The 25,191-nt window shown below is 45.5% G+C and overlaps 1 protein-coding gene across 2 annotated transcripts in view; it reads right to left on the reverse strand.

The window, feature by feature from the left end:
- Positions 1-19,499, reverse strand: part of KCNK12 (potassium two pore domain channel subfamily K member 12) — a 44,355-nt gene extending 24,856 nt beyond the window's left edge. The window contains exons 1-2 of one of the 2 annotated variants that reach the window (XM_053383564.1): positions 19,198-19,499; positions 17,352-18,573 (exon numbers count right to left, since the gene is read on the reverse strand). In XM_053383564.1, the coding sequence (XP_053239539.1) occupies positions 17,352-17,694 (343 nt within the window). In that variant the 5' untranslated portion in view covers positions 17,695-18,573; positions 19,198-19,499. Of the gene's footprint in view, positions 1-17,351; positions 18,655-19,197 lie in introns of those variants that run through there. The other variant, XM_053383565.1, reaches the window with a different exon arrangement.
- Positions 19,500-25,191: the final 5,692 nt, after the last annotated feature.

Here is a 25,191-nt window from a genome sequence, read left to right on the forward strand (position 1 = left end):
CATTTCCATTCTGGGCTCCCAGTTGCTCGCAGCTGGCACCAAACCATGTCCATATTTACCGTACCAGCAGAATTTAAACTCCTCCTTTGTTTTGACACCCTCCCCGCGCCCCCCCCAAAGTAGCCATGACTAATAGCATCCAGCAGACCGATCCTTTGATCACAGAATGACAAGAATAGCAGCCGGCATGCCAAGAACCTCGTATGGATGAGCAGCAAACAGAATTGAATTTTGGTTTGGCTATTGCTCTTTTTGGTCTGTATCTGATTTCCGTCAGAGCCCATGAACATATACCATGATGTGAGGGCAAATGAATGGCTTCTTCTCATCCTGCTACTGCTGGAAATAATTGTCAAGAATGCTCAACAGCATCTGCTTGTCCAGGATCCCTGTCACTCTGCAGAGGTGGATTTAGGAGAGTGTGAGCATGCAGAGGGGGCACCTTCCCGCCTCTTTCCCAAAGCCTAGTAAGCACTTGCTTTGGAAAGGAGTCACGAGAGTCTGACAGGGTCTGAGGGTCCTCCTGTCTCTTTCCCAATGACTAGTTAGCGCAGGCATAGGCAAACTTGGCCCTCCAGATGTTTTGGGACTACAACTCCCATCATCCCTGATCATTGGTCCTGATAGCTAGGGATGATGGGAGTTGTGGTCCCAAAACATCTGGAGGGCCAAGTTTGCCTATGCCTTACTTAGCGCTTGTCCAGCTTTGGGAAGGAAACAGGAGGGCTCTAGGACCCTGCCCAAGCCCATGGTCCTCTTTCCCAAAGTCCAGCACCTCTTTAAGGAAGGTGGTGCAAGCAATGGGTGGATAGGGATGTCTATTTTTGGCCTTGCACAGGATGCCATATTACCAAGGTCCTGCACGGCAAGGAAGTGGCATAACAGTGGAGCCTCCCCTCACTTAATCATTATGAAGGACTTCCAATAATGATTCTGTAGCACCACACAATGCATATTCAGGACTATTACCTTTTGGAGGCAACTATATGACAAGCTGCCATTCAAAAAGCCAAGGAACTGCCTTGAATGTTGCAAATGCATACTCACATTTGCAACATTGCAAATAAAAACTTGTTGACTGCAAATAAATCAATTTACTTAGGCTGCAGTATTACACACACTCACTAGTGAGTAAACCCCGTGGAACTCAGCAGGGCTCATTTCTGAGGAGACAAGCATAAGATTGTGCTGTTCGTTTGCAACTCGGGACACAGTTCCATGAGACTTACTGCCTGGTAAATGGGGATGGGATTGCAGCCTTCATTCCATGTTTGAACTGTGATAATAGTCTGTACCTGAACTGTCCCTTCCAGGTTCTGGTGAGACGGGGGGTGGGGGAGGCAGAGTGGGTGGCGGCAGATAGCAATGGAGGGGTCTGTCAATTTCATTTGTCTTAGTTTCTCATTTTTCCAAACTTAAATTCAGACTATTATTACACATAATGGGAACACCTTCTTAGGAGTGAATTTGCATCTTGGTACACAGGGTTGCAGGTATGCTGGGTTTTCCAATTTAAAAAGAGAGAGGAAGGGAGGAATCCTATATTAGGGATGGAAGGATCTGTCAATTTCAGTTTTCTCACTTTTTCCAGCCTTCAATTCAGCTCTCTGAATTTTGCAGAAAGCTGATTTACAAGAAAAAAAGCCTTGTGAAAAATTTTCTGCATTTTTGTGCAATCTTAAAAAACACATATTTGTCCACACCTTTTTTGCAATCCATTTCTGCTAATAGAATGCATATTTGTGTGTTAATGTGCCTTCTTTCTGAGTAGGAATGCACATGATTGAGCTTGTAATTGAAGCAATTGAAGGCTAGCAGACACTCCAAGAGTCTCCTGCCTGGCAAATACACAAACAGTTGCACACACTTACATGACGGTGTCTGAAGCCAGTGAGGATAACTCCCTTTCTGCCTCACTCTGCACTGTACAAATATATGAAAAACAACAAGGTGATAGCACTGAGCAACACTGGGGAGAGCAGCTGCTATTGCTGTCAGAACCACAAAGCACCTGTGAGAGGGGCGAAAACGAGGGGCCTTTAATGAAACATTCACTCTCCCAAGTTCTTTCTCTTTAAAACTGAAAATGTTTGATGTAGAACATTCAGCTCAGCCTCCCGAAAATACCAAACTATTAAGGTTTGTGGTCTTAGCTGAAAGCTAAAACAGTCACGGACCTATAACTATTAGCACTGCACAGAGATATTGAAATGCTACAACTAGATATTAGTGACGTATGGAAGTGAGAGCTGGACCATAAAGAAGGCTGATCGCTGAAGAATTGATGCTTTTGAATTATGGTGCTGGAGGAGACTCTTGAGAGTCCCATGGACTGCAAGAAGATCAAACCTCTCCATTCTGAAGGAAATCAGCCCTGAGTGCTCACTGAAAGGACAGATCCTGAAGCTGAGGCTCCAATACTTTGGCCACCTCATGAGAAGAGAAGAGAAGAGAAGAGAAGAGAAGAGAAGACAAGACAAGACAAGAGAAGACAAGAGAAGACAAGAGAAGACAAGAGAAGACAAGAGAAGACAAGAGAAGACAAGAGAAGACTCGACTCCCTGGAAAAGACCCTGATGTTGGGAAAGATGGAGGGTGCAAGGGGAAGGGAACAACAGAGGATGAGATGGTTGGACAGTGTTCTCGAAGCTACCAGAATGAGTTTGACCAAACTGCGGGAGGCAGTGGAAGACAGGAGTGCCTGGCGTGCTCTGGTCCATGCGGTCATGAAGAGTCGGACACGACTAAATGACTAAACAACAACAACAACAACTAGATATAAGAAGCAGCAGTACAGTCCAAATATTGCCTTAAACCCCCCCCTTCTGTTATGCTTTGTCTTATCTACACTAAGCAAGGCAGTTCATTGAGTAACTGCCCTCTTTTTCACCCTTAGCTAAAGTTTTTGATTAAGTCGACTCGTAAGAGATTTTAGGTGAGTGCAAGCAAAACCTTCCCACTATCATCCTATACAGCAGGTGTGGGGAATATTTGGCCCTTCAGATGTTCCCGAAGCACAGCACCAAAAGAAAGTAGGAAGAGCCATTGACCTGAGATAACTCAGTTGGTAGAGCATGAGACTCTTAATCTCAGGGTTGTGGGTTCAAGCCTCATGTTGGGCAAAAAATTCCTGCATCACTGGTGGTTGGACTAGAGGGCCCGTTGTCGGAATCTCAAGCCTTAGTCAGAGGAATTGGCCACCCTCCAGGTGCCCAGCTTGAATCCTTGTTGACCTCCCTGTCTGCGACTCCCCGGCAAGATCAGGCGAGATCTCAATCGGCGATCCTCCTCAACGAGAGAAGAACACACCACTCCTCCCCTCTCCCCTGCCATCCCAGGGAGGGGAAGGAGACAGACAGAAATGTATTTACATGCCTTTATTTCTGTCCTTCCAGCAGTACAGAGGAAACGTGACTGCTCTCTCTTAACACCAACAGCAGAGAGAGAAAACTCCTCCCATGTACTTCCAGTACAGGGTCATGTGACACTCTGAGCTAACATCCGGTGCTCAGTACACTGAATAGACTGTCCCTTTGTTCCCACGGTACAGTCCCATTTATCAACATCCTGTTTGGCTTTCCAGCCACCTGGAGCACGCAGCTGCATTGCTCCTTTTTCGTAACATCCTCCCCCAAAAGAATCAATGCGTGTTGCGGCAAGCAAAGCGTGATCCAGAGAAGAAAACAAACAGTTGTTATACACTCTACAATTCTATGAATCTATTATTTGAAGAGAGAGCACCTGCTGCATCAAGCCAGTGGCCCATGTAGTCCAGGATCCTATTCTCACAGTGGCCAACCAGAGGCCTGTGGGAAACCTTCATACAGGAGCTGAACACAAGAGCACTCTCCTCTCCTGGCCAACGGTTAGGGATGATGGGAGTTGTAGTTCAGCAACATTTAAGCATTATGCATGATATAGAGCATGGGTAGGGAAGCTGTGACCCTGGAGCGTGGATCAAGGAGAAATCCAGCCCTTGAACCAATAAAAGCAATTAGCTACCCAGTGTCCAAAGTAAATACAGTGCTACTTTGTCCTTGCAAGTGCACTGTCAAGCACTAAGCTCTCTTGCATGTCTCTTTTTCATCAGTTCGAGGTGGGAGAGTGGGGTGATATTTGGTGCAAAACTGGCCACGACTGCTGCCGCAGTGCTGGCAACCGAACTGGGTTCATGCCCTAGTGCTGGCATGTCTTGCCCTGTCATTGTGATCCTTTACTTTAGCCGTGACAAGGCTGCCAGGGTGTAATCTGCACTATAAATGTGTCTAGCTTGAAGCACAAATAAATTATTCAGTGTTTAAAAATATGGCAATATTAATCAACACAGTTATATTCATCATTTTCTTTTGCTCCCTGGTGATTAACTGCGTGATTGATTAAAAACACTTCCAGAAGCCCTCATGTGCAGCAGAAAGCTATCATTTATTATTATTTTGTTTTTCATTGAATTTGTCAAAACACGATCTTGAGACTCTGCGTCATGAGCTGAATTGGATAACAATGCTGCGAGCTGAAGACAATCTGGTGGGATTCCATAAAGAGCGTTCCAATTACTTTATTGCAACTCTTCTCTTTGGACATGCGGAACTTTGTTGCCGGAAAAGCCGACTTAATGGGCCTTGACAGCAGGTGGCTACTCTGTACAGAAGGATTAAAAGTGAGTTCCCAATTCCCTCTCTATTAATTTGCTCCAGCAAGCATTTGGGTAGTGACCAAAGAACAGGAGCCACACCAAAAGTAATGAAATCAAATACAGCAGTACCTTGGGTTAAGTACTTAATTCGTTCTGGAGGTCCGTTCTTAACCTGAAACTGTTCTTAACCTGAGGCACCACTTTAGCTAATGGGGCCTCCCGCTGCCGCCGCGTGATTTCTGTTCTCATCCTGAAGCAAAGTTCTTAACCCGAGGTACTATTTCTGGGTTAGCAGAGTCTGTAACCTGAAGCGTCTGTAACCTGAAGCATCTGTAACCCGAGGTACCACTGTACAAACTCTGCTATAGTTTGGAGGCCTTTGAGACAGAAAAGAAGCAGTGTATGAATGAATCATTTTCATAATGTCTAGTAGCAGCTAGACTAGTTCTTAACCCGAGGTAATATTTCTGGGTAAGCGGAGGCTGTAACCTGTAGCGTCTGTAATCTGAAGTGTCTGTAACCCGAGGTACCACTGTACTTGTTAAGATAGCAGGCAAATGGTGAAAAAGTATAAATATTCATTAAAAACAAAGAAGGTGTGATACAAAATGAACGATGCATTGCATTAAAACAAAATTAAAGAAGCAATTATAATATGGAGATGGCAGACGAAATGTATCTAATAACAACAATTCTCCATGCAGCATCTCTTTTAATGCTACCCCTGCAGTCCAGCTATCCTAGGATCAAAATGTGGAAATGTTCCACTCTATTATGAAGAAATAAATGCCACAAAGCAGAACAATGCAGGGAAAGTTGCTAAGATCTTAAGAGAGTAAATGAGAGATTAGGAAGGGGAAGGGAACAGCACAAAGGTGCAAGAACAAAACAACAGCCACAGGAACCAAACTAAACTCCTCATCATATCTGCCGAATTTACTGCAGTGAGATTTACTCTTTTCAGCTGGGAAAATCCCTGAACAAAAGTAATGACCTGCACAGATTAAGAAAGCCAAAACTAAACTTTAGTGAAGTTAACCTCAATCAGCCCTTGGCTTTGCAGGAAGATAAACCTCCTCTTGGTAAAACCAGAAAAAAATTATCTCCAAAGTGGCTTAAGGAAGAATCTATAAGTAAATTACAAAACCTCCTCCTTAGCTCCCAAGAAAACCAGGCCAGTATGCTTTCAAGATCCAAGAATGATGCTAGGAGTGGTAGATGGAACTGTGGACGAAAACCAGCAGCAGCTCGAAGCTGAAAATGAGACCAAGAAAAATCAAGGGAGCCAACGACCTTGGAGTCTTTCCCTAATATTAAACTCCTCTCATTTCAAATCTCCTGCCGCAACCTAACTGGTTCTCTCTAGTTTCATCCCCTGAATACTTAGGTAAAGGTAAAGGGACCCCTGACCATTAGGTCCAGTCGTGGCCAACTCTGGGGTTGTGGCACTCATCTCGCTTTATTGGCCGAGGGAGGCGGCATACAGCTTCTGGGTCATGTGGCCAGCATGACTAAGCCGCTTCTGGCGAACCAGAGCAGCGCACGGAAACGCCGTTTACCTTCCCGCTGGAGTGGTACCTATTTATCTACTTGCACTTTGACGTGCTTTCAAACTGCCGACCTTCTGATCGGCAAGTCCTAGGCTCTGTGGTTTAACCCACAGCACCACCCACATCCCCCTGAATACTTAGTCCTTCGTTAATATATGGCTTACACCAGGAATGGAGAACCTCCAGCTCATTTCCCCCCAAGTCATGTCGGGATCAAGCCATAAGTCAGAGCCTCCAGCTTAGCTCTTAGTCCAGAGGAATTTGGCCACCCTCCAGGTGCCCGGCTTGATTCCTTATGACCTCCCGTCTGCGACTCCCGGCAAGATCAAAGGAGGTCTCCAATCGGCGATTCTCCTCAACGTGAAGGAGAACACACCACCACTCCTCCCCCACCTCCATTCCCAGGGAGGGGGAGAGAGACAGACAGAAATATATCTACATGTCTTTATTTCTGTCTTTCAGCAGTACAGAGAAAACATGTCTGCACACTCTGCTTCCCCACTGCAGAGAGAGAAAAAACTCCTCCCATGTACTTCCAGTACAGGGTCATGTGCTGCTCTGAGGTAACATCCGGCTCTCAGAGCACTTTACAGACAGTCCCAGTTTCCCACGGGACAATCCAATAACATTCATATCCTGTTTACCATTCCAGCCACCTGGTGCTTGCTTCTGCATTGCTCCTTTTTCGTAACATCCTCCCCCAAAAGAATCAATGCGTGTTGCAGCAAGCAAAGCATGATCCAGAGAAGAAAACAAACAGTTGTTATACACATAACACTCCCCTGTTGTTTCAGTTCCACCCTTGGAACTCCCCGCCACTGGTTTCCCCAGTGTACCTCTCTGGTTGTCTGGTTTCCAAGGAATGAGTGCATCTGCATTACCTTGGCTAGCAACTCGTTTACAACAGCAACACATGCAACAGCTAAGTTAGCAAACTCTTTTGAGTACCTCTTGGGTGGTTGACCCTTTGTAACTCTCTCAGACCTACGTATGAGGTGTTGATCCTCTCTGCTCACTGGTCCAGTCTCAGGACTCTTTGGAGAACTAGTTCCAATGGTAAACAGTGGTTCATCCTTCACCTGTGAAGGCCTATCTATTGTGTGAGACTTCCTCTCAATGACAGTGACAATTGAGCTCTCCGAGCTATCAGTGTCATCACTTTCTGTACAGCTGAAATCAGTGAAATCATCATCATCTGAATCGTCCTCAGTGGGAAATGTGTGTACTATCACTCTCTCCTGTTCAGGAGTACTCTCTAGAAATTTTGTGAGAATCACCTGACCAGATTCAGACAAAATTACTCTGTAGAGACCCTTTTCATACCCCACAAAAATGCCTCTGGCATTCTTTACTCCACCTGGAGCTTCTGTTCTCACATGAGACCCAAAAACCTTGAAATGGGCAACAGAAGGTTTTCTGTGGAACAGTTTCTCAAAAGGAGAACTTCCCAACTCCTTCGAAACCTTTCTCACTTTCGTATAACAGTACGACATTAGAGACTCGGCCCAGTACTCATGTGGCAGATGTGAACTAAGCAATTGCGCTTCCATCCCCTTTTGCAATTCTCTGTTCACCCGTACACAGACACCCCTGTTCCACGCTTCCGCTGAAACAGAAATCTTGTGTCTGATCCCCTTCTTCTGCAGGAACCTCTGGAAATCCTGTAAAAGAAAAATCTGCTTCTCGTCTGTGAATAGACAATCAATGTTAGCATCATGCATACTCTTAACTTTGTCACAAAACTCCTGAAACCTCTCCAAGGCTTCCTTTGGCTTTCTCAACACATAAACCCAGACATAGTTAGAGAAATGATCCACACACACAAGATAATATCTTGCATTGCCTCTAGATGGTTCTAGAGGACCAATCACATCAGCATACACCCGCTGAAATGCTTTGTTGACTCTGGTCACCTTCTTGCTCACACCTGCAAGAGAAACTAGGTTAGACACAGATGAATTACATTCCATGTAATCACTTTGTGCAAAAGTCAACAAATAAAGTCCATCCTTCTCCTTGGCAGAAAGATATAACTCTCCATCTTTGTAGATCTCGCAGCTCTCAGCATCGTAGGACAGTTTCAGTCCTTTCTTTGCAATCTGCGAAACACTCAGCAGATTGAACTTCAATTCAGGAACCAAGTAAACATTGTTTATTGTCAAGTCCAGACTCTTAAGATAGACAGTCCCCACGCCGGCCGCTTCCAGCTCCTGACCATTGGCCTGTGTCACAGTGAAGCTTTGCTTCTTAAACGTTGAAAAGAGTTCTCTGTGTGGGGACATATGAACCGTGGAGCCCGTGTCAATTATAAACGAGTTCCCAACGTCTGGCGTGGTTCCTTTCGCCATCAAAGCCTTTGCAGGTTCCACCATAGGCTTGGTATGACCTTTGCCTGACGCCTCAGGCTTTGCTGAGCGGCCCTTCGCTCCTTTTGGCTGACGTGGCTTCTTACAGTTCCGCTGAAGATGCCCAGCCTGTCCACAATTGTAGCATCGGACAGCGTTCAAAGCTAGAGCTTCCTCTCCAGTAGCTTCATCGGTGGGGGAATTAGAACTCCGTTCCTCCCTCCCCCTGTCCTTTACTTCCAGTGCAGCATGCCGGCTGTGTTCTTCTAGAACCACGGCATTCAGGGGCACTCCCCCCTTCTTGGCATCCATGCTGAATCCAAGGGTCAGCTTTACACTCAATCTCAAGCCAGCTTTCACTTTCCAAGCCAGTAAACCTCCAAAAGTCTCTGTTTACTGCTTCACTGGCAGGCTTGCCTTTGGGCTGTTTTTTCAAAACCCTTGCACAGCTGCGCAGATACACTTTCGATTTCCCAGGCTCTTTTTTAGGCCACTCAGTAACTGGCAGACGTTGCCTTGCAACCTGCTCAGGACGGAACTCCTTATCTAAACCACAGGAATTCCTGGTATGCAAGCTTGCCCTTTCAGAGCTTGTTTTTTTCAAACGCAGCTCTTCCTTGTGAACCAGAAAATAAGCCTTTCTGTGTTCATTTTCTCTACCTCAAAAAGCAGCATACCTTCTCCGTTGCCTTGAAACACACTCCTCTCGGTGTCCAGCTGTCTGTTTCAGCTTCTGGCTGCAGGCAGACGCTTTCTTTATCTCCTTAGGTGCAGAGGATGGCAACGATTCATCGACCTCTCACCTCTCATGCAGATTCTCATAGATCAGATATCCATCGGTTTGCTACCAGTTGTCGGGATCAAGCCATAAGTCAGAGCCTCCAGCTTAGCTCTTAGTCCAGAGGAATTTGGCCACCCTCCAGGTGCCCGGCTTGATTCCTTATGACCTCCCGTCTGCGACTCCCGGCAAGATCAAAGGAGGTCTCCAATCGGCGATTCTCCTCAACGTGAAGGAGAACACACCACCACTCCTCCCCCACCTCCATTCCCAGGGAGGGGGAGAGAGACAGACAGAAATATATCTACATGTCTTTATTTCTGTCTTTCAGCAGTACAGAGAAAACATGTCTGCACACTCTGCTTCCCCACTGCAGAGAGAGAAAAAACTCCTCCCATGTACTTCCAGTACAGGGTCATGTGCTGCTCTGAGGTAACATCCGGCTCTCAGAGCACTTTACAGACAGTCCCAGTTTCCCACGGGACAATCCAATAACATTCATATCCTGTTTACCATTCCAGCCACCTGGTGCTTGCTTCTGCATTGCTCCTTTTTCGTAACAAGTCATACCCACCTACCCATACCTGACACCCAGAAGTGGTTCACCAAATGGGGTGGTGCCACAACACAAGCTTCCTGGCAGGTGGATCACTGTTGATTACCGGGAAGGGGGGGAGGAAGGTTGGTGTGGTGCAAATGCACTGGCAGGACTGCCAAATTAGCCCCTGTATCAGGACGTTTCCCCCTGTTTTCTTGTAATGTCCTTAATTCAGATACGTGAACTGATACCATGAAAAAGCTGAGTGATACTACAGTTTTTAATTCCTGCTTGTTAAAATCTCTGCTGGCTCATCACAGGAGCCTCCTCTCTGCTGATATGTATGTAAACAGGGTGATGTAGAAATTTCTAGAGGAAGAGGAAGGCTTCTATTTTAAAAATATTCATAGATTCCTTTGGCACAGAAGGAAAATTGAGTTTTGTCCTCTTTGTATTTGCTGCTGCTGTTTTAATTTAATGTCATCTTATTTGTAATTGTTTTTATACTTTGGTGGGAGATGCCACAGGGGGCCCCCCACATTGTGTGGTACAGAAATGTGGGCTATAACATTTTAATGAGTACATAAATGCATATAAGTTGCCACTAGGGGTGGACAGCTCAGTCTGTAACCACTTCATGTCAATTTCGCATTATCGCTTTAAAAACCATACCAATAATTAAATAAGTATTTTATCTCTACTTACAAATTTTGGTACTTTTTATGAGACAAGACTTGTACTATAAAATTAGGAGCGGTGCAAAAATCCAAAGGATAATTACATTCCAATCTGCACATTAGTCTGTGAAATTTGTTCTGGATAAATTCATTTTGGATTGAAACTGAGTTCTTCGACATCCCTGATGCTGTGTTCATGAAGTGATGAACATGTCTGAACCATCCTCCAGTAACTTTCCTGTAAAAAAGTGGGGATCTGAACAAGGTGCAGACAATTGTTCTCAGGCTGGACTTCAGTGATACACATTTGTGCTTTTAAAGCAGCATTATACCACTTTAAACAGTCATGGGTTCCCCCAAAGAATCATGGGAACTATAGTTTGCTATGGGTGCTGAGTGTTATTAGGAGAACCATGTTCCCTTTGCAGAACTACAGTTCCCAGAATTCCCCGGGAAGAGGGGTTTATTGCTAAACCACTCTGGGAATTGTAGCTCTGTGAGGGGAATAGGCGTCTAAGCACCCTTCACAAACTACACTTCCCAGAATTATTTGGAGGGTAGAAGCAATGACTTTAAACTGGAATAATATTGCTTTATATACATAATTTAGCTAGGGCCACAGTTTGTATGCCTTACTCAAAAGGCAATCAGAATAATAACAACAACATGTAATTATTTTATAAAGTAAATCACCCAGCAGTGCTAGACTGAAGGCACCAAAGGATATGATTGAAACATACAGTCAGAGGAAGAAGATGCTTTTTTTGTTCTTAATGGGCATGTTTTCTTTGCACCCTCACAATTTTAAAAAGGAAAATAAGAGACACAAAATGAATTTCAACCGCCTCTTCAGCTTTCAATGCCATTTGTGGCTTTCCCAAAGGAAGACATCACCCGGAAAATGCCCCAATAAAGCTAAAAAGCATTTTCGAAACTACCAAATGAGGTGTTCACTCAACGCGGCATTGATTGTGCGTTAACTGAAATTTGCTGTTTGTAACAGCAGTTCAAACAGAGCAGCAATTTCAGCCGAGGGGAAGGGGGGGAAGTATATTGCAGAACTGCGCCACTTACGGAAAAAGACAGAACTTTCAAGGGAGATAGATCACTGGCGTAGCGTTTCATTCCATTTTTATGCTGGTTTGCCTTCCCTGTTGCTCCAACCAATCAGACATTAAGAGTGCAAAAACTGCCTTACTGGGTGAGGATGAGATTCCATCTCCTTCACAGCAATGGCTAGACACAAGCAGGACACAATGCCAGCGGCTCCTTCCAGTGTTCTCAGCACCTTGTTTTCAACAGTTCAGGCACTGGTAACTTCAAAGTTACATTGCTGCAATGCACTCTGTGTGGGGCTTCCTTTGCACCAGATCCAGAAACAGCAACTCATGCAGAATGCTGCAGAGCCAAGATCTGCATGGGTTTCTGATTTGCTGCTGAGCCAAGTTCAAGGTGTCACTATGGGCATATAAAACACGTTTGGGGCCAGTTTGCTTGTGGGATCGACTCACCCCATATACACCCACTCGACCCCTTCAGCCTGCGGAAGTGGCACAAGTGCCACAAAATAATTGTTCTGCACTTCCAAAATTGTTCTTTCAGTGTGGCAGCACCTACCGTATTTTTTACTCTATAAGACTCACTTTTTCCCTACTAAAATGTAAGGGGAAATGTGTGTGCGTCTTATCAAGCGAATGCAGGCTGCGCAGCTATCCCAGAAGCCAGAACAGCAAGAGGGATTGCTGCTTTCATTGCACAGTGATCCCTCTTGCTGTTCTGGCTTCTGAGATTCAGAATATTTTTTTTATTGTTTTCCTCCTCCAAAAACTAGGTGCGTCCTGTGGTCTGGTGCATCTTATAGAGTGAAAAATATGGTACATTTTGGAACTCTCCATCTGTTGACATCAGGTGGGTGTCTGTGCTGTATTCTTCCTGGTGCCTCCTTGCAACATTTTAATTTGGGCATTTCAGGGGGCTGGACTGGATGACCCCCAGGGTCCCTGCAATGTATGGTTCTATTCAGGCATGTGGGTGTGTCTTAACCTCTTTCGTGGTTAATTTTAATTAATTTTAATTGTTTTTCACTGTTTTCTTTATTGATCATTTTAATATTTCTTGCAAACTGCTTGGATCAAAACAGGTTGAGTGGGCACAATTACTGAAAGTAAGTATTTATTATGATTGGGGCTGTCATATGTTTAAATAGTTTTTAATTGGTGGATTACCCACCTTTTGACTGGTTAAGTGCATAAATAGTCAAATTGCTTCCAGGTGCATATGAGAAAAAGCCCCAGTGTTGGACACTGCCTTTCTGAGATACTGCAAGACGTATGAGATTACTCGCAATCAAAATACTAGTCGCTGTGAGTGGCAAAAAAGCCACCTTTACTTCTCCTCTTTTTATTCCCTGTTTCAATAACACAACGGGAGTCGTGCTGTCAAAGGAGTTCCAGGGGCATGTAGTCTGCTTTCACCTCACATCCATATCCGTCCTTATTCATTAAATTCTCCCCGAGCCCTTAAAATGAAATTAAACCAATAAATTCCAACATCCTTACTTATAAGTGCAGCGTTACAGAATGTGCTTTGAACCCTGCACTTTATCCAGGTCCCCCTGAGCAATGCAAGCCACTGCTCTTCAAATGCTGAGGACCCATAACTGCCCTTGTTGCTGACATGAGATGGCTTGCACCAGTGGCACCAAACAGCGTGAGCCTCGGGAAAAGTAGAAAAATTGAGCTGGAGAAGAGAGAACATGAGGGTGTGTCTACACCACATATCAATACTGATTTTGTTCTAGTTTAACTTGCATGGATTCTATCCTCCGGGATCCTGGGTCTTGTACCTCAGTGCAGGGTGCTAACCACCCTCTGCTATAGATTTCTGCCTGCCTACCCAGAACTGCAGTTCCCATTGTTCCCCAGAAAAGAAAAGAAACAAAAAAGAAACAGAATCAATAGTTCTTGGAAAAAATCACAAAAGCATTTTCTGTCCCATAAAAAGAAACCTGGTCAGAATAAAAAGGCCTTTAGCAGCTGGTGAAAAACAGTGAGGGAGAGGGCCTGGCTGCACGTGAGGGGGCGAGGTGCTCCATAATTTGGGTGCAGCCACTGAGAAGGCCCTGTCTCTTGTCCCAGCCTGCCCGCCTTCCATCCTAGACACAGCGAAGGGCCTCTCTTTCCATTCTTAAGGGAAAGATAGCATGGTGTGTGTAGGAAGCAATCCATAAAGTATTGTGGACTGAAGCCGTCTAGGGCTTTAAGGGTAACAACCCAAACTTTGAATTGTGTCCAGAGTTGAATTGGTGACTAGTGCAGCCATCTGCAGGACCAACGTACTGTGATCCCATGAGTGAGCATCCACCAGCATCTTTGCAGCTGCTGTTAGTTATACACCTACTACGAAGCAGGAGCTAGACTGAAATCAGCAGAGGAAAGGAAGGGCAGCCTTTCTTGAGCATACTGTTGAGACAGATGGTCTCTCTCAGCAGGCCTAACCTAGTGCTTCGTAGCCCTTCCTTGAGCAATGGGACATCTCAGGAAGACAACCTTTTATGGATCCTGTTTGCTTATGAGGGGAATAAAGGTAAAGGATCTCTGACAGTTAAGTCCAGTTGCAAACAACTCTGGGGTTGCGGTGCTCATCTCGCTTTACTGGCCAAGGGAGTCGACGTTTGTCCACAGACAGTTTTTCCAGGTCATGTGGCCAGCATGACTAAGCCACTTCTGGCAAAACCAGAGCAGTGCACAGAAACGCCGTTTGCCTTCCTTCTGGAGTGGTACCTATTTATCTACTTGCACTTTTAGGTGTGCTTTTGAACTGCCAGGTTGGCAGGAGGAGGAACTGAGCAACGGGAGCTCACCCCATCGCAGGGATTCAAACCGCCGACCTTCCGATCGGCAAGCCCTGGGCTCAGTGGTTTAGACCACAGCGCTACCCGCATCCCATATGAGGGGAATATACTGGTCAGAGAGAGAGAGAGAGAATCAGATGTCAATGGAGATAGTGCTAGTATCAGTTTATCTCAGAAGCAAATACGTTCTTGGAGCTCCCGAACCAGCAGCAAAACATACACACTTGCACACACAAACCCTCACACATCTGCTTCATGGACTGCGACTGAACCATTGCAACTTGTTCTCTCCAGGCGGGATGTTGCCGGCAGACAGTAGCCATCAGCCGTCAAAATGCCATTCATCAAACACCTTCACCTTCGACTGACTGCAGGGCCCATTAATGGAACGTTTTTAGTCATTCCCTATCCAGGGGGTTGTGGGTAGGAACCATTTTTGTTGTAGAACCTGCCTTAATTCAAGTTAAACTATGGGTCCATCTAGCCCGGTGTCAACACTGACTCTGCAAGGTTTTCCAATGGGAGTCCTTTGCAGATTTACCTGGAGATGTCAGGGCTTTCTGCGTGCAAGGCAGAAGCTCTCTGGAGCTATGGAGGGTTGGATACGCAGAGAATGCATGCCCAAAGTGGGTGGAATTAGGGCTGGGGTGAGCATGGCTGGTGTTGAAATTGGGTGCGCACCTGTCTTTCTCTCCCTGCAATCCCACCCTCCGCCATTTTCTCCCCTTGCCCCCTGTCTGCCCCTCTTCTGCACAGAAGCATAGACACAGTTAAATGTATCTTCAGGTGACATGCCATAAAAGCATGCCTGTGTCACACCAGCAAAGCCCAGGGTGAACGCTGAGCAAATGTGATGTGCACAGACCCTAAATCTGATTTAGTCTCTGCAACCCAATTGATCTATGGATCAATTTTCCACGCATTTTCTTGCAAAAAAAACTGGAATTCTTACACACATCCACCCATCAGAGAGAGCAAATGGCTGTCCTCAGGCTAAAAATCACAAGCAAACAAAGATTCTTGCAAAAATAGTCTGAATCCTATTTTTATCAGATGTTATTTACTCACTTCTTGCTTTGAAGTATGCATTTTTAATTCCATTTCACGCCAAGGCAATCATAAGATAAATTATGATGATCAGTGTAAGGGGAGGGAGGGAGGGGGAAATCTCATGGCTGTGGAGAAATCCAGAATTTCTCTTTGCCTAGAGTTCTGCGGATATCGAGTTTCAGGACAATTCAATCTGGTTTCAACTTAGGCATGGGGAAAATAAAGAAATACTTTAGCAGCAGTGATAGAGTAGACCTGTGCATATCTACTCAGAAGTAAGCCCCACTGCGGTAAGGCTTACTCACAAAGTGATTGAATTACACTGCAACTCCAGACCTATGGAATCCCATGGGCCTAGATCTGCAGCCTGGGTGGATATGAGGGTGAGGAAGGGAGCAGGAATTTTACCATTGTCCCCAGTCTGCCCCTTGCACTCACTCCACATCCAGTATATAGACAACTACTTACACAGTAGGCAGACGGCAGGTGGTGGTGGTGGTGGTGGTGGTGTGTGTGTGTGTGTGTGTGTGTGTGTGTGTTTAACAGAGGCATCCTGACTTTCCAAACACTTTCCAAACTCCAGTTGCTATAGCAACTTAGGAAAGCTTTCTAGAAAGAGAAACACACATCACTTCTGAACTTCACCTCATCTACTTCATTAAAGTGTGTCGCAGCTGTTTGTGTTTGTTTGGATTTCTGAAAGGGGCACACACGTGTGCATTGCTCAACCCACACTCTTCCATTTTTTTGGGGGGGGGAAATGAAGTCAACAACAAAACAACACCATATGTATGATCACTGGCAATCTTTGCAAATGTCATCCCCTCCTAGTCCTTAACTCCCTCTCATGCCCTCCTCCTCCCTACAGATCAGTTTCAGAAGTGACACTACAAAGTGCAGTTGAACCTCTTGTACAATATTTGCACTTCCTGGCAATGCAGGTAGGACTACAGGAGAGAAAAAAAACTCCAACCCAAAATGTGCACTCTAGTTAATTGGCATTTTCTATTCACATTAAAGACTGGCTGATTTACATTCAAACAGATCCAAAGCTCACACCTGAAAACGTATCAAAAGGATGGTTATATAATCATATGAAAATGGTGATCTGAATGCAAACTTATGTTGCACAGAATGCAGTTTAGATTTAAATTGGGTCTCCCATCTTTATAGTGGCAAGCACACGAAAGCTTCATGTGATCTTACATAGCGTGAAAACACCCTTAGCGTAGATGCTAATAAGACAGATTCTTCAATTTTCACATTGGACTTCAACCTAAATGAGAAGGGGGGGAACGTTGATGAAATAGGAAGGGTGGAGAGAATGAATGAGAGTTTGGGTGGGTGGGTGGGATATAGAAACAAAAAGGGACAGTTCCAGGGGTGAGGAAAGAGAAAGGAATTGGGATACCAAAATGGGGGGGGGCAAAATAAGTAGCAGGAGAAAAGAAGATGAGAAAAGATGAGAAAGATGAAAGGAAGTGGAGAAAGGAAGATGAGAATGCAAACATATATAGAGAGAAAGGTGTACAACATTTGGAATTATTGTTTTGGGCTTATGCATAGGGTTATCAATGTTTGTTGTAGTTCAAATCATATTATGTTTATATATGCTGTAAGCCACCCTGAGACCTTCTGGCGAAAGGCAGGCAAGAAAGAGAATAAATAAATAATTTGAAAATAACTTATTCAACACTGTACAAAATGACATCAGCTTGCAAACTACTCAGACCACTAGGCTTCTCTGTTTTGGAACAATGTTGCTTCACACATACACACATTTCTAAATAGGAAGCATTTTAGTTTCTGTGTTTAGATGGATGAATCTATGAATGATGTGGTGAACAACATTATTGCCCTTTTACTTCTTAAGAATGTGGTGTTGACTCTAGACATTTGACAGAAAGAGAGAAAGAGAGAGACTTACCTATAGTTGACACCACTGTGCCCACAAAATAGAAAGCTCCTGTGAAATCCCATCTTGGTCGGAGGGCATCTGCCCTGATGCCGGCAGCCATGGCTGCCTCATAACTTCTCAAAAAGGCCCGTAGCTCAGGGAGGCTAATGTTGAAGATCTGGCTGAAGTTCTGAAGGGTCCAGTTCCAACGCTGCAAAGCTTCTGCTTCAGATGGGCTCTCGATGGCTGAGAAGATGGTGGCTCCAGCTGTCAGGTATGCTATGATGAGCACCGCTAAGAGGACGAACCTACCATTGTCCTCGTTGAAATGCGACACGCAGCAGCAGCCCTGAGATCTCCTGATAGACATCATCCAAATTTCAGCACCATAGAGGTGATGGACAGCGACCAACACCTCATTGGAGACAGCAGCATGGAGCTACCACCCAGTTAAAGAGTCCAAGAGGAAAACTTGGGTCCTTCTTTGGAAGGTTTTATTTTCTGAGTCATGAATCTTGGCTTGTCATGTTCAATGTCAACATAGAATTCCACCTATCTGTATCCCACAGGGCTCCCCCACATCACCCTAGGCACACAGATTTTTTTAGAGCCATGCTGGGGGTTCTGTCATTCTTGCAGTTCAACGTTGAGCTCTTGACTTCACTGGCCATTGAGGTGTAAGAAATGGCTTTACTTTCCCAACCCAGATAGCTCCACTTGGCCACATTCTTTGTATTCCAGCTGTTATCTGAACCAAAGGCTAGCAATAAGCAAATGGATTCAATCCATTTCAGTAATAGTGAGGTATGGTAGGCAAGGCCAATGGAATCTGGTGTCGTCTTCTTCCTGAAGGATTCCCAATGGAGTAAGTGATCTCTTTACAAACAGCCATCCTCCCTCACCCCACTCCTTGCTAACCCCTGCTCCCTTTTAGTTGAGGGGGCCTGGAGGTAAAACTCATTCAATGACACATGACCAACATAGATAGTTCTTCTCTGTTGGGTCTCCTAGGTTCTTTGTGGAAGTTGCCTTCTTGTGTGCCAGATGTATCTGGAAAGCTACTTGAAGCAAGGGCAGGAAAACAGAGGCCAGCTGCCTTCAACACAATCTTGGAGGCTGCAAGAGTGTACATTCAGACAGCATTTATTGAGATACCACCAATCTGTATTTAAGTCACTTTGATCCATCCAACCGGCCTCTCCCTTTCTCACTTGCTTCAACTTTGAGGGCATCTCCCATGGGTTGGAAAGACCTATATCAATGAGATATCAGCAGAGCTTTATTTAGGTCTCAGCTCACTAACCCTCATCCCTCTTTGTAGATCTTTATGCTCATAGTGCTTGGCATATGCAACAGAGCATTTGCCTGTGGGGTGGTGTGACTTTTGTTTTTGTTAGCATGCTGGTATCACTCCAAGAACCTGACTTGCCCCTTACACACAGAGAGACAGAGATATAGATTTCACCCTCCCAAACCAAGCAACTATTGGGCATGCACTTCAAAACGAAGACATTTAAAGAAGAAAGTCTAAAACTAAAGGGGCTAAAAAAGGACCAGGAGGTCATCCAGCTGGACCCCTTCCTTAATGCATGACCCACCTGCCCTCCATACAACCCTTCCAGAGTAACCCACACTTAATTCACAACATAGCGTGCCAAAAGCAAATGGTACTTTACCAAGCTCACTCCCCCCCCCCCTTTACCTTTCTGTTTATTCAGACAGAACTACCCCTGGGTACTTCTCTTTCCGCTTCCACTTCAGAAGCTTTAGTTTGGCCATTCATCTCCTCTCCCCACCCCACCCCCAGTTCCCGGAGCCCGCAATCGCAGCCTCCAGCCCAGCGCTTCCTTTAACCCAGACGTGAGCAAACACGCACCATCTTCTTTTTCAAAGTACTTCTGATTCCCCGGAACGTGCAGGTTCTTTTTTTAAGCCCCCAAAACGTTCCTGAAGTGGCTTCTGGTAAACCTGGCGGTGCTGATGGGTCGCCTTCACCTCTACTCCTTGATCCGAATTGCCAGCGCTGGCGGTGGAGAGAATAGCTGGGAAAGGCAGTGCGGCTGTTCAGCACCACGGATAGCGCACTGCAGCTCCGCGTGCGCCCGCGACTCCAGTCTCGCTCCCTCTCTCAGTCCCCGCCTGTAGTTGAGCTCAGAGGGCTGGCAGAGCGGGGGGCGGGGGGGGGGGAGGCTGTTCCAGCTCCAGCTTGCGAGTCGATCCACGATCGTTGCCTCCCTTCCTCGTTTCTCTCGCGACGGATCTGGGTCTTGCAAAGCGCGCCGGCTCGCCCAATGCGAAGCAAACGGAGCTGGCCAGAAGCTGGCGGTTGTGCCCGCCTTCGCCAGCAGCCGGGAGAGCTCTTTCTTTTTATTATTTCTATCTTTCCTTGTTGGACCTGCTGTTCGTGCTAGAGGGGCGTTTCTGATGCTGATGCACGAGGTTGTCGTTTATTTATTTTTCGGGAGGGTGGCTGGGCGCGCTCAGAGGGAGGCTGGTCCAGGGCAGGAATTATTTCCAGAAGCAACAGCAAAAGGATCTGCCACAGAAAACAACAACAACAACCCCAAAACAGAACAGAACAAAAACCGCTTGGTTCTGGAAGAGGGTTGGTGTCTTCACGTCCTGCAGATCGGGCAGAGGAGCATCACTTTTCTCTGCGTCGAAAGTCCAGGACAGTTTTTAAAATCTTTCTCGATGACTTGGCGTCTGTGCCTTATGTCCAGTCACTAAACCAAAATACCTGTCATATAGGTTTGCATATAAACATACATCAATATGATGGAACAGGTGTGCATAAATTGATGCACAGCGGTTCAATTAAGCCTACATCTATCTATCTATATCTGTATCTCTATCTATCTATCTATCTATCTATCTATCTATCATCTATCTATCCATCTATCATCTAGCGCAGCTTTGCAGAGAAATACAAAAACTGATTTAGTCACCCCTTATTCACCCAACCAATACCAGCCCGTCTATCTCCAAATAGCACTGGTTACAGACAGACTCATTGGGGCAGGAGAGGGGGAAGGAAAGGATATAAATTCTATTATTATTATTATTATTATTATTATTATTATTATTATTATTATCATTATTATTTCACAGACCTCAAGAAGGCAGCACCGCTGTCTTCTCTGTGCAAGAGGCTTTGCATTTCTGAAACAAACAAATCAACTGCAGACCTCTTCAGCCAGTGACAATAATGGGAGAAAATAAATACAGGTGTACACCAAAGGCATTCAGCCAATGCCTCTCTATTATACACCCCTCAGCTCTTCAAACTTCTTGTGTCCCTCAAGCCTATGTGTCAAGGGGGAGGACAGGACTGAGACATCCTTCTTGGTTTCAAGGAACTGTTGCTCTGCCATGTCTCGGTAGATGCAGGTTGGTGGAAAGATCTAGTTGTATCTATTCTATATATATAAAGGTAAAAGGACCCCTGACCATTGGGTCCAGTTGTGACTGACTCTGGGGTTGCGGTGCTCATCTCGCTTTATTGGCCGAGGGAGCCAGCGTACAGCTTCCGGGTCATGTAGCCAGCATGACTAAGCCGCTTCTGGCAAACCAGAGCAGTGCACGGAAACGCCGTTTACCTTCCCGCCAGAGCGGTACCTATTTATCTACTTGCACTTTGAGGTGCTTTCGAACTGCTAGGTTGGCAGGAGCAGGGACCGAGCAACGGGAGTTCACCCCGTCGCGGGGATTCGAACCGCCGACCTTCTGATCTGCAAGCCCAAGAGGCTCAGTGGTTTAACCCACAGTGCCACCCGCGTCCCTATTCTATATATATAAGCAGGCACAATTTTATGAATATTCCAGTGGGAACTAGTTTTATTCAGCGGTCTGATCTGCACCCCCTGCAAAATGCCTATGTATTCTTGCTGCTGCAAAAATGCAGACTCTTGGGGCATTCTTGTGTGAGAGCCAGTCGTAAAAGTGGACTCGTTTGGCACAGAGCAGTGTCATAAGATTTAGTGGTGACATTTATCTATTTATTTGTTCGTTTCATTTATACCCCACCTTTCCTCTAAGGAGCTCCAGGGGGCATTCATTGTTCTTACTGCCCCCCCCATTTCACCCTTACAACAACCCTGTGAGGCAGGTTAGGCTGGGAGATAGTGGCTGACCTAAGATCACCCCCAAAAAATTTTTCCTTCCAGTAGCACCTTAAAGACCAACTAAGTTAGTTATTGGTATGAGCTTTCGTGTGCATGCACACTTCTTCAGAAGAAGTGTGCATGCACACGAAAGCTCATACCAATAACTAACTTAGTTGGTCTTTAAGGTGCTACTGGAAGGAAAAAATTTTTTTGTTTTGACTATGGCAGACCAACACGGCTACCTATCTGTAACTAAGATCACCCAGTGAGGGTCATGACTGAATGAGGATTTAAACCTGGATTACTTCAGTCCTGCTCTGATACTCTAACCCAGGGGTCAGCAAACCTTCTCAGCAGGAGGCTGGTCCACTGCCCCTCAGACCTTGTGGGGGGCGGACTATATATTGAAAAAAAGTGAACGAATTCCTATGCCCCACAAATAACCCAGAGATGCATTTTAAATAAAAGGCCACATTCTACTCATGTACAAACACACTGATTCCCAGACCATCTGCGGGCCAGATTTAGAAGGCGATTGGGCCAGATCCAGCCCCCGGGCCTTAGTTTGCCTACCCATGCTCTAACCACTACACCTGCTTGTGATTGAGTAGTGCCACTATATGCTAGATAACTTTAAAAGTTGCAGCATCTCTCTCTTTTTTTAAAACTGTGTTTTCAGGCTGGGACAATACAGTGAAGAGCCAGCTGTGTTCCCACTGGACAGAGCAAACATGCTTCCAGAAAGCAACTGGGAGAAAAGGTGTGTGTGTGTGTGTGTGTGTGAGAGAGAGAGAGAGAGAGAGAGAGAGAGAGAGAGAGAGAGACAGACAGACAGACAGACACAGAGAGAAAACAAAAAAATTTTTTCCTTCCAGTAGCACCTTAAAGACCAACTAAGTTAGTTCTTGGTATGAGCTTTCGTGTGCATGCACACTTCTTCAGATACACTTCTTCAGATACACTATTCTTCAGTGTATCTGAAGAAGTGTGCATGCACACGAAAGCTCATACCAAGAACTAACTTAGTTGGTCTTTAAGGTGCTTGCATGCACACGAAAGCTCATACCAAGAACTAACTTAGTTGGTCTTTAAGGTGCTACTGGAAGGAAAAAATGTTTTTGACTATGGCAGACCAACATGGCTACCTATCTGTAAACAGACACACAGAGAGAGAGAGTAGCTGCAAGGAAAAAGAAGGGAGGGTGAGGGTAAAGCACCTTCTAAACCACTTGCTGCTTTTCTACTTCAAACTGTACTTCCTACCATCTTACACCACTTTGGTAGAGACTGGGCATTCCGGGGAGGTAAACATAAATCCATGGAAGTGAGAGTCGGACCATAAATGACCGCTGCTCCATCAACTGGAATTAGATTAAGCAGCTTTACACAATACACAGCGTGCGGTCAGGTTGTACCGGCCTTACTTGGCTGCCAACAAACTGACTAAGAGGCATTCCACCCAATCATTTGTTGTGATCAGTTTCTGCAGAGCACTGCACCCGAATGGCAGAACGTTCCTGCTGCTGGTGGTTTGAAAGCAGCAGCAAAGGAGCTTCAAAGCACTTTGAGCCCAAAGACTTCTTCCCCTGGTGGAAGTAAAGTTCCCTATTAACCTCTTCAGAGAGGATGGCCCCCAGGGTGATGCTCAGAAGCTAGTGGGCAAATATCGCTGTTGTAGGTCCCCTAGATGGTGACAGCAGCCACGAAATTAAAAGACGCCTGCTTCTTGACAGAAAAGCAATGACAAACCTAGACAGCATCTTAAAAAGCAGAGACATCACCTTGCCAACAAAGGTCCGTATAGTTAAAGCTGTGGTTTTCCCAGTAGTGATGTATGGAAGTGAGAGCTGGACCATAAAGAAGGCTGATTGCCGAAGAATTGATGCTTTTGAATTATGGTGCTGGAGGAGACTCTTGAGAGTCCCATGGACTGCAAGAAGGTCAAACCTATCCATTCTGAAGGAAATCAGCCCTGAGTGCTCACTGGGAGGACAGATCCTGAAGCTGAGACTCCAATACTTTGGCCACCTCATGAGAAGAGAAGACTCCCTGGAAAAGACCCTGATGTTGGGAAAGATGGAGGGCACAAGGAGAAGGGGACGACAGAGGACGAGATGGTTGGACAGTGTTCTCGAAGCTACCAACATGAGTTTGACCAAACTGCAGGAGGCAGTGGAAGACAGGAGTGCCTGGCGTGCTCTGGTCCATGGGGTCACGAAGAGTCGGACATGACTAAATGACTAAACAACAACAAACATAAATCCAGATCAGTGCTTAAACGCCTTGAAAGGTATTTCTGTCTTTCAGCAATGTCATGGCAGAGATGCACTTTCTCCTGTCATCGTGCGGCAGTGACGGGAGAAGCTGTAATTTGCAAAATCTCCCGCCCACCTGCGCAGCTGTTAGGAGTGAAAGCTGTCATACCAGAGTCAAGGAATTGCTAGTCTCTTAACATGATTAGGAGGTTCCACAGCAGGGTTTCGAAATGATGTTAACGGTCCCTGGGCGCCAGTAGCTGCAGAGAATGGATCGGCAAGAAGGGATGACGCTATTGGGCCTTGATGAGAGTTGGCAAGGTTTCCATCACATTGTGGATGGAGGTGGACGCCAGGGAGACGATGGATGGCGCAGGACGGCGCCCTGCTGCCTCTGCCCCTCTCAGGGCAGCTGGTTTGCACGTGCAACAGAAGGAAGTGGGAGAATAGCTGTGGAATAACCTCTTCTGCCTGCATTCTTCACGCAAGAACAAGATGGCTGGCCTGGCCTGATCCAGCAGAGCTCCTTATATACTCTCTGCAATATTAAAAGAAAACCACCACTATGACTGCAAAGGAGCATGTTTGCTTGTTTGCTTGTTGCCTTGTCTCTCCCTGATGTGCTAGTTTTCTGCTTGCAGGGAAGTTTCTCCATAGAGGAGGATTTATTTATTTTTTAAAGGGAGCCTACACCTGAACTCTGAAATGATGCACTCCAATCTTTCGTTCTGCTTCCATGCATAAACTAGGCCTCATTTGTGGATTCAAGAGGTTGACTGGGCATGTGCAACTTATCTTAGGGCAAATGGCTGTGCAAATATACATTGCTTTGGTGGTTTCTGCTTGGATAAATGAGGCTATAGAGTTCAGCCCAGCAATAACCTGAAATTAACTAGGACATTTTTGTTGCCAATCAGGTTGCATCTCAGTTCTGCAGTGGAGATTCCCTCCCCCCCCCTGCATCCTTATAAGTTATCTTATTATTATTTAAACATGTATTAAACAAAGACCAAATGAAATTCTGACAGAAACCCAATTTCCTGAGTTTATGTACACAGGGTCATTTTATTTTATTTTCTCTCTTTTTTTAAAGGAGGCCTGGGCTGATGAAGGCAATTTTTAATAGAATAATAAATGGTATTAGCTTGGTTGTTTGGAGCAACGTGTATGCAAAAGAAAGGAAATGGGCCCAGGAGATATTTAATTAAGCCACCCGTCTGAAAACAGGTCAGAACATCATGTACTGCTAAAGAAACGCAAATTTGGTGTTGTGATTTTAACTGGTACTTTAACTATTCCCTGGTTGAAAGACTTTGCAGGTGCCCTATCTGACTCTTCCTTGGACTGTGATAATTCACCTTCCTTGTGGAAGTGAAAATGTGCGGGATGGAAAATGTGCATGCGCTTGTAGAAACCTTTGGCTTTATGTGGCTGGAATGTAGCCTACTGTACAAAGATAAGAGTGACATCCATTGCCCCGCCCACTTTTATCTCTGGCCCCACCCACCA

Source organism: Podarcis raffonei, chromosome 3 (genome assembly GCF_027172205.1).
Source record: "Podarcis raffonei isolate rPodRaf1 chromosome 3, rPodRaf1.pri, whole genome shotgun sequence".
Lineage (NCBI taxonomy): Eukaryota > Metazoa > Chordata > Lepidosauria > Squamata > Lacertidae > Podarcis > Podarcis raffonei.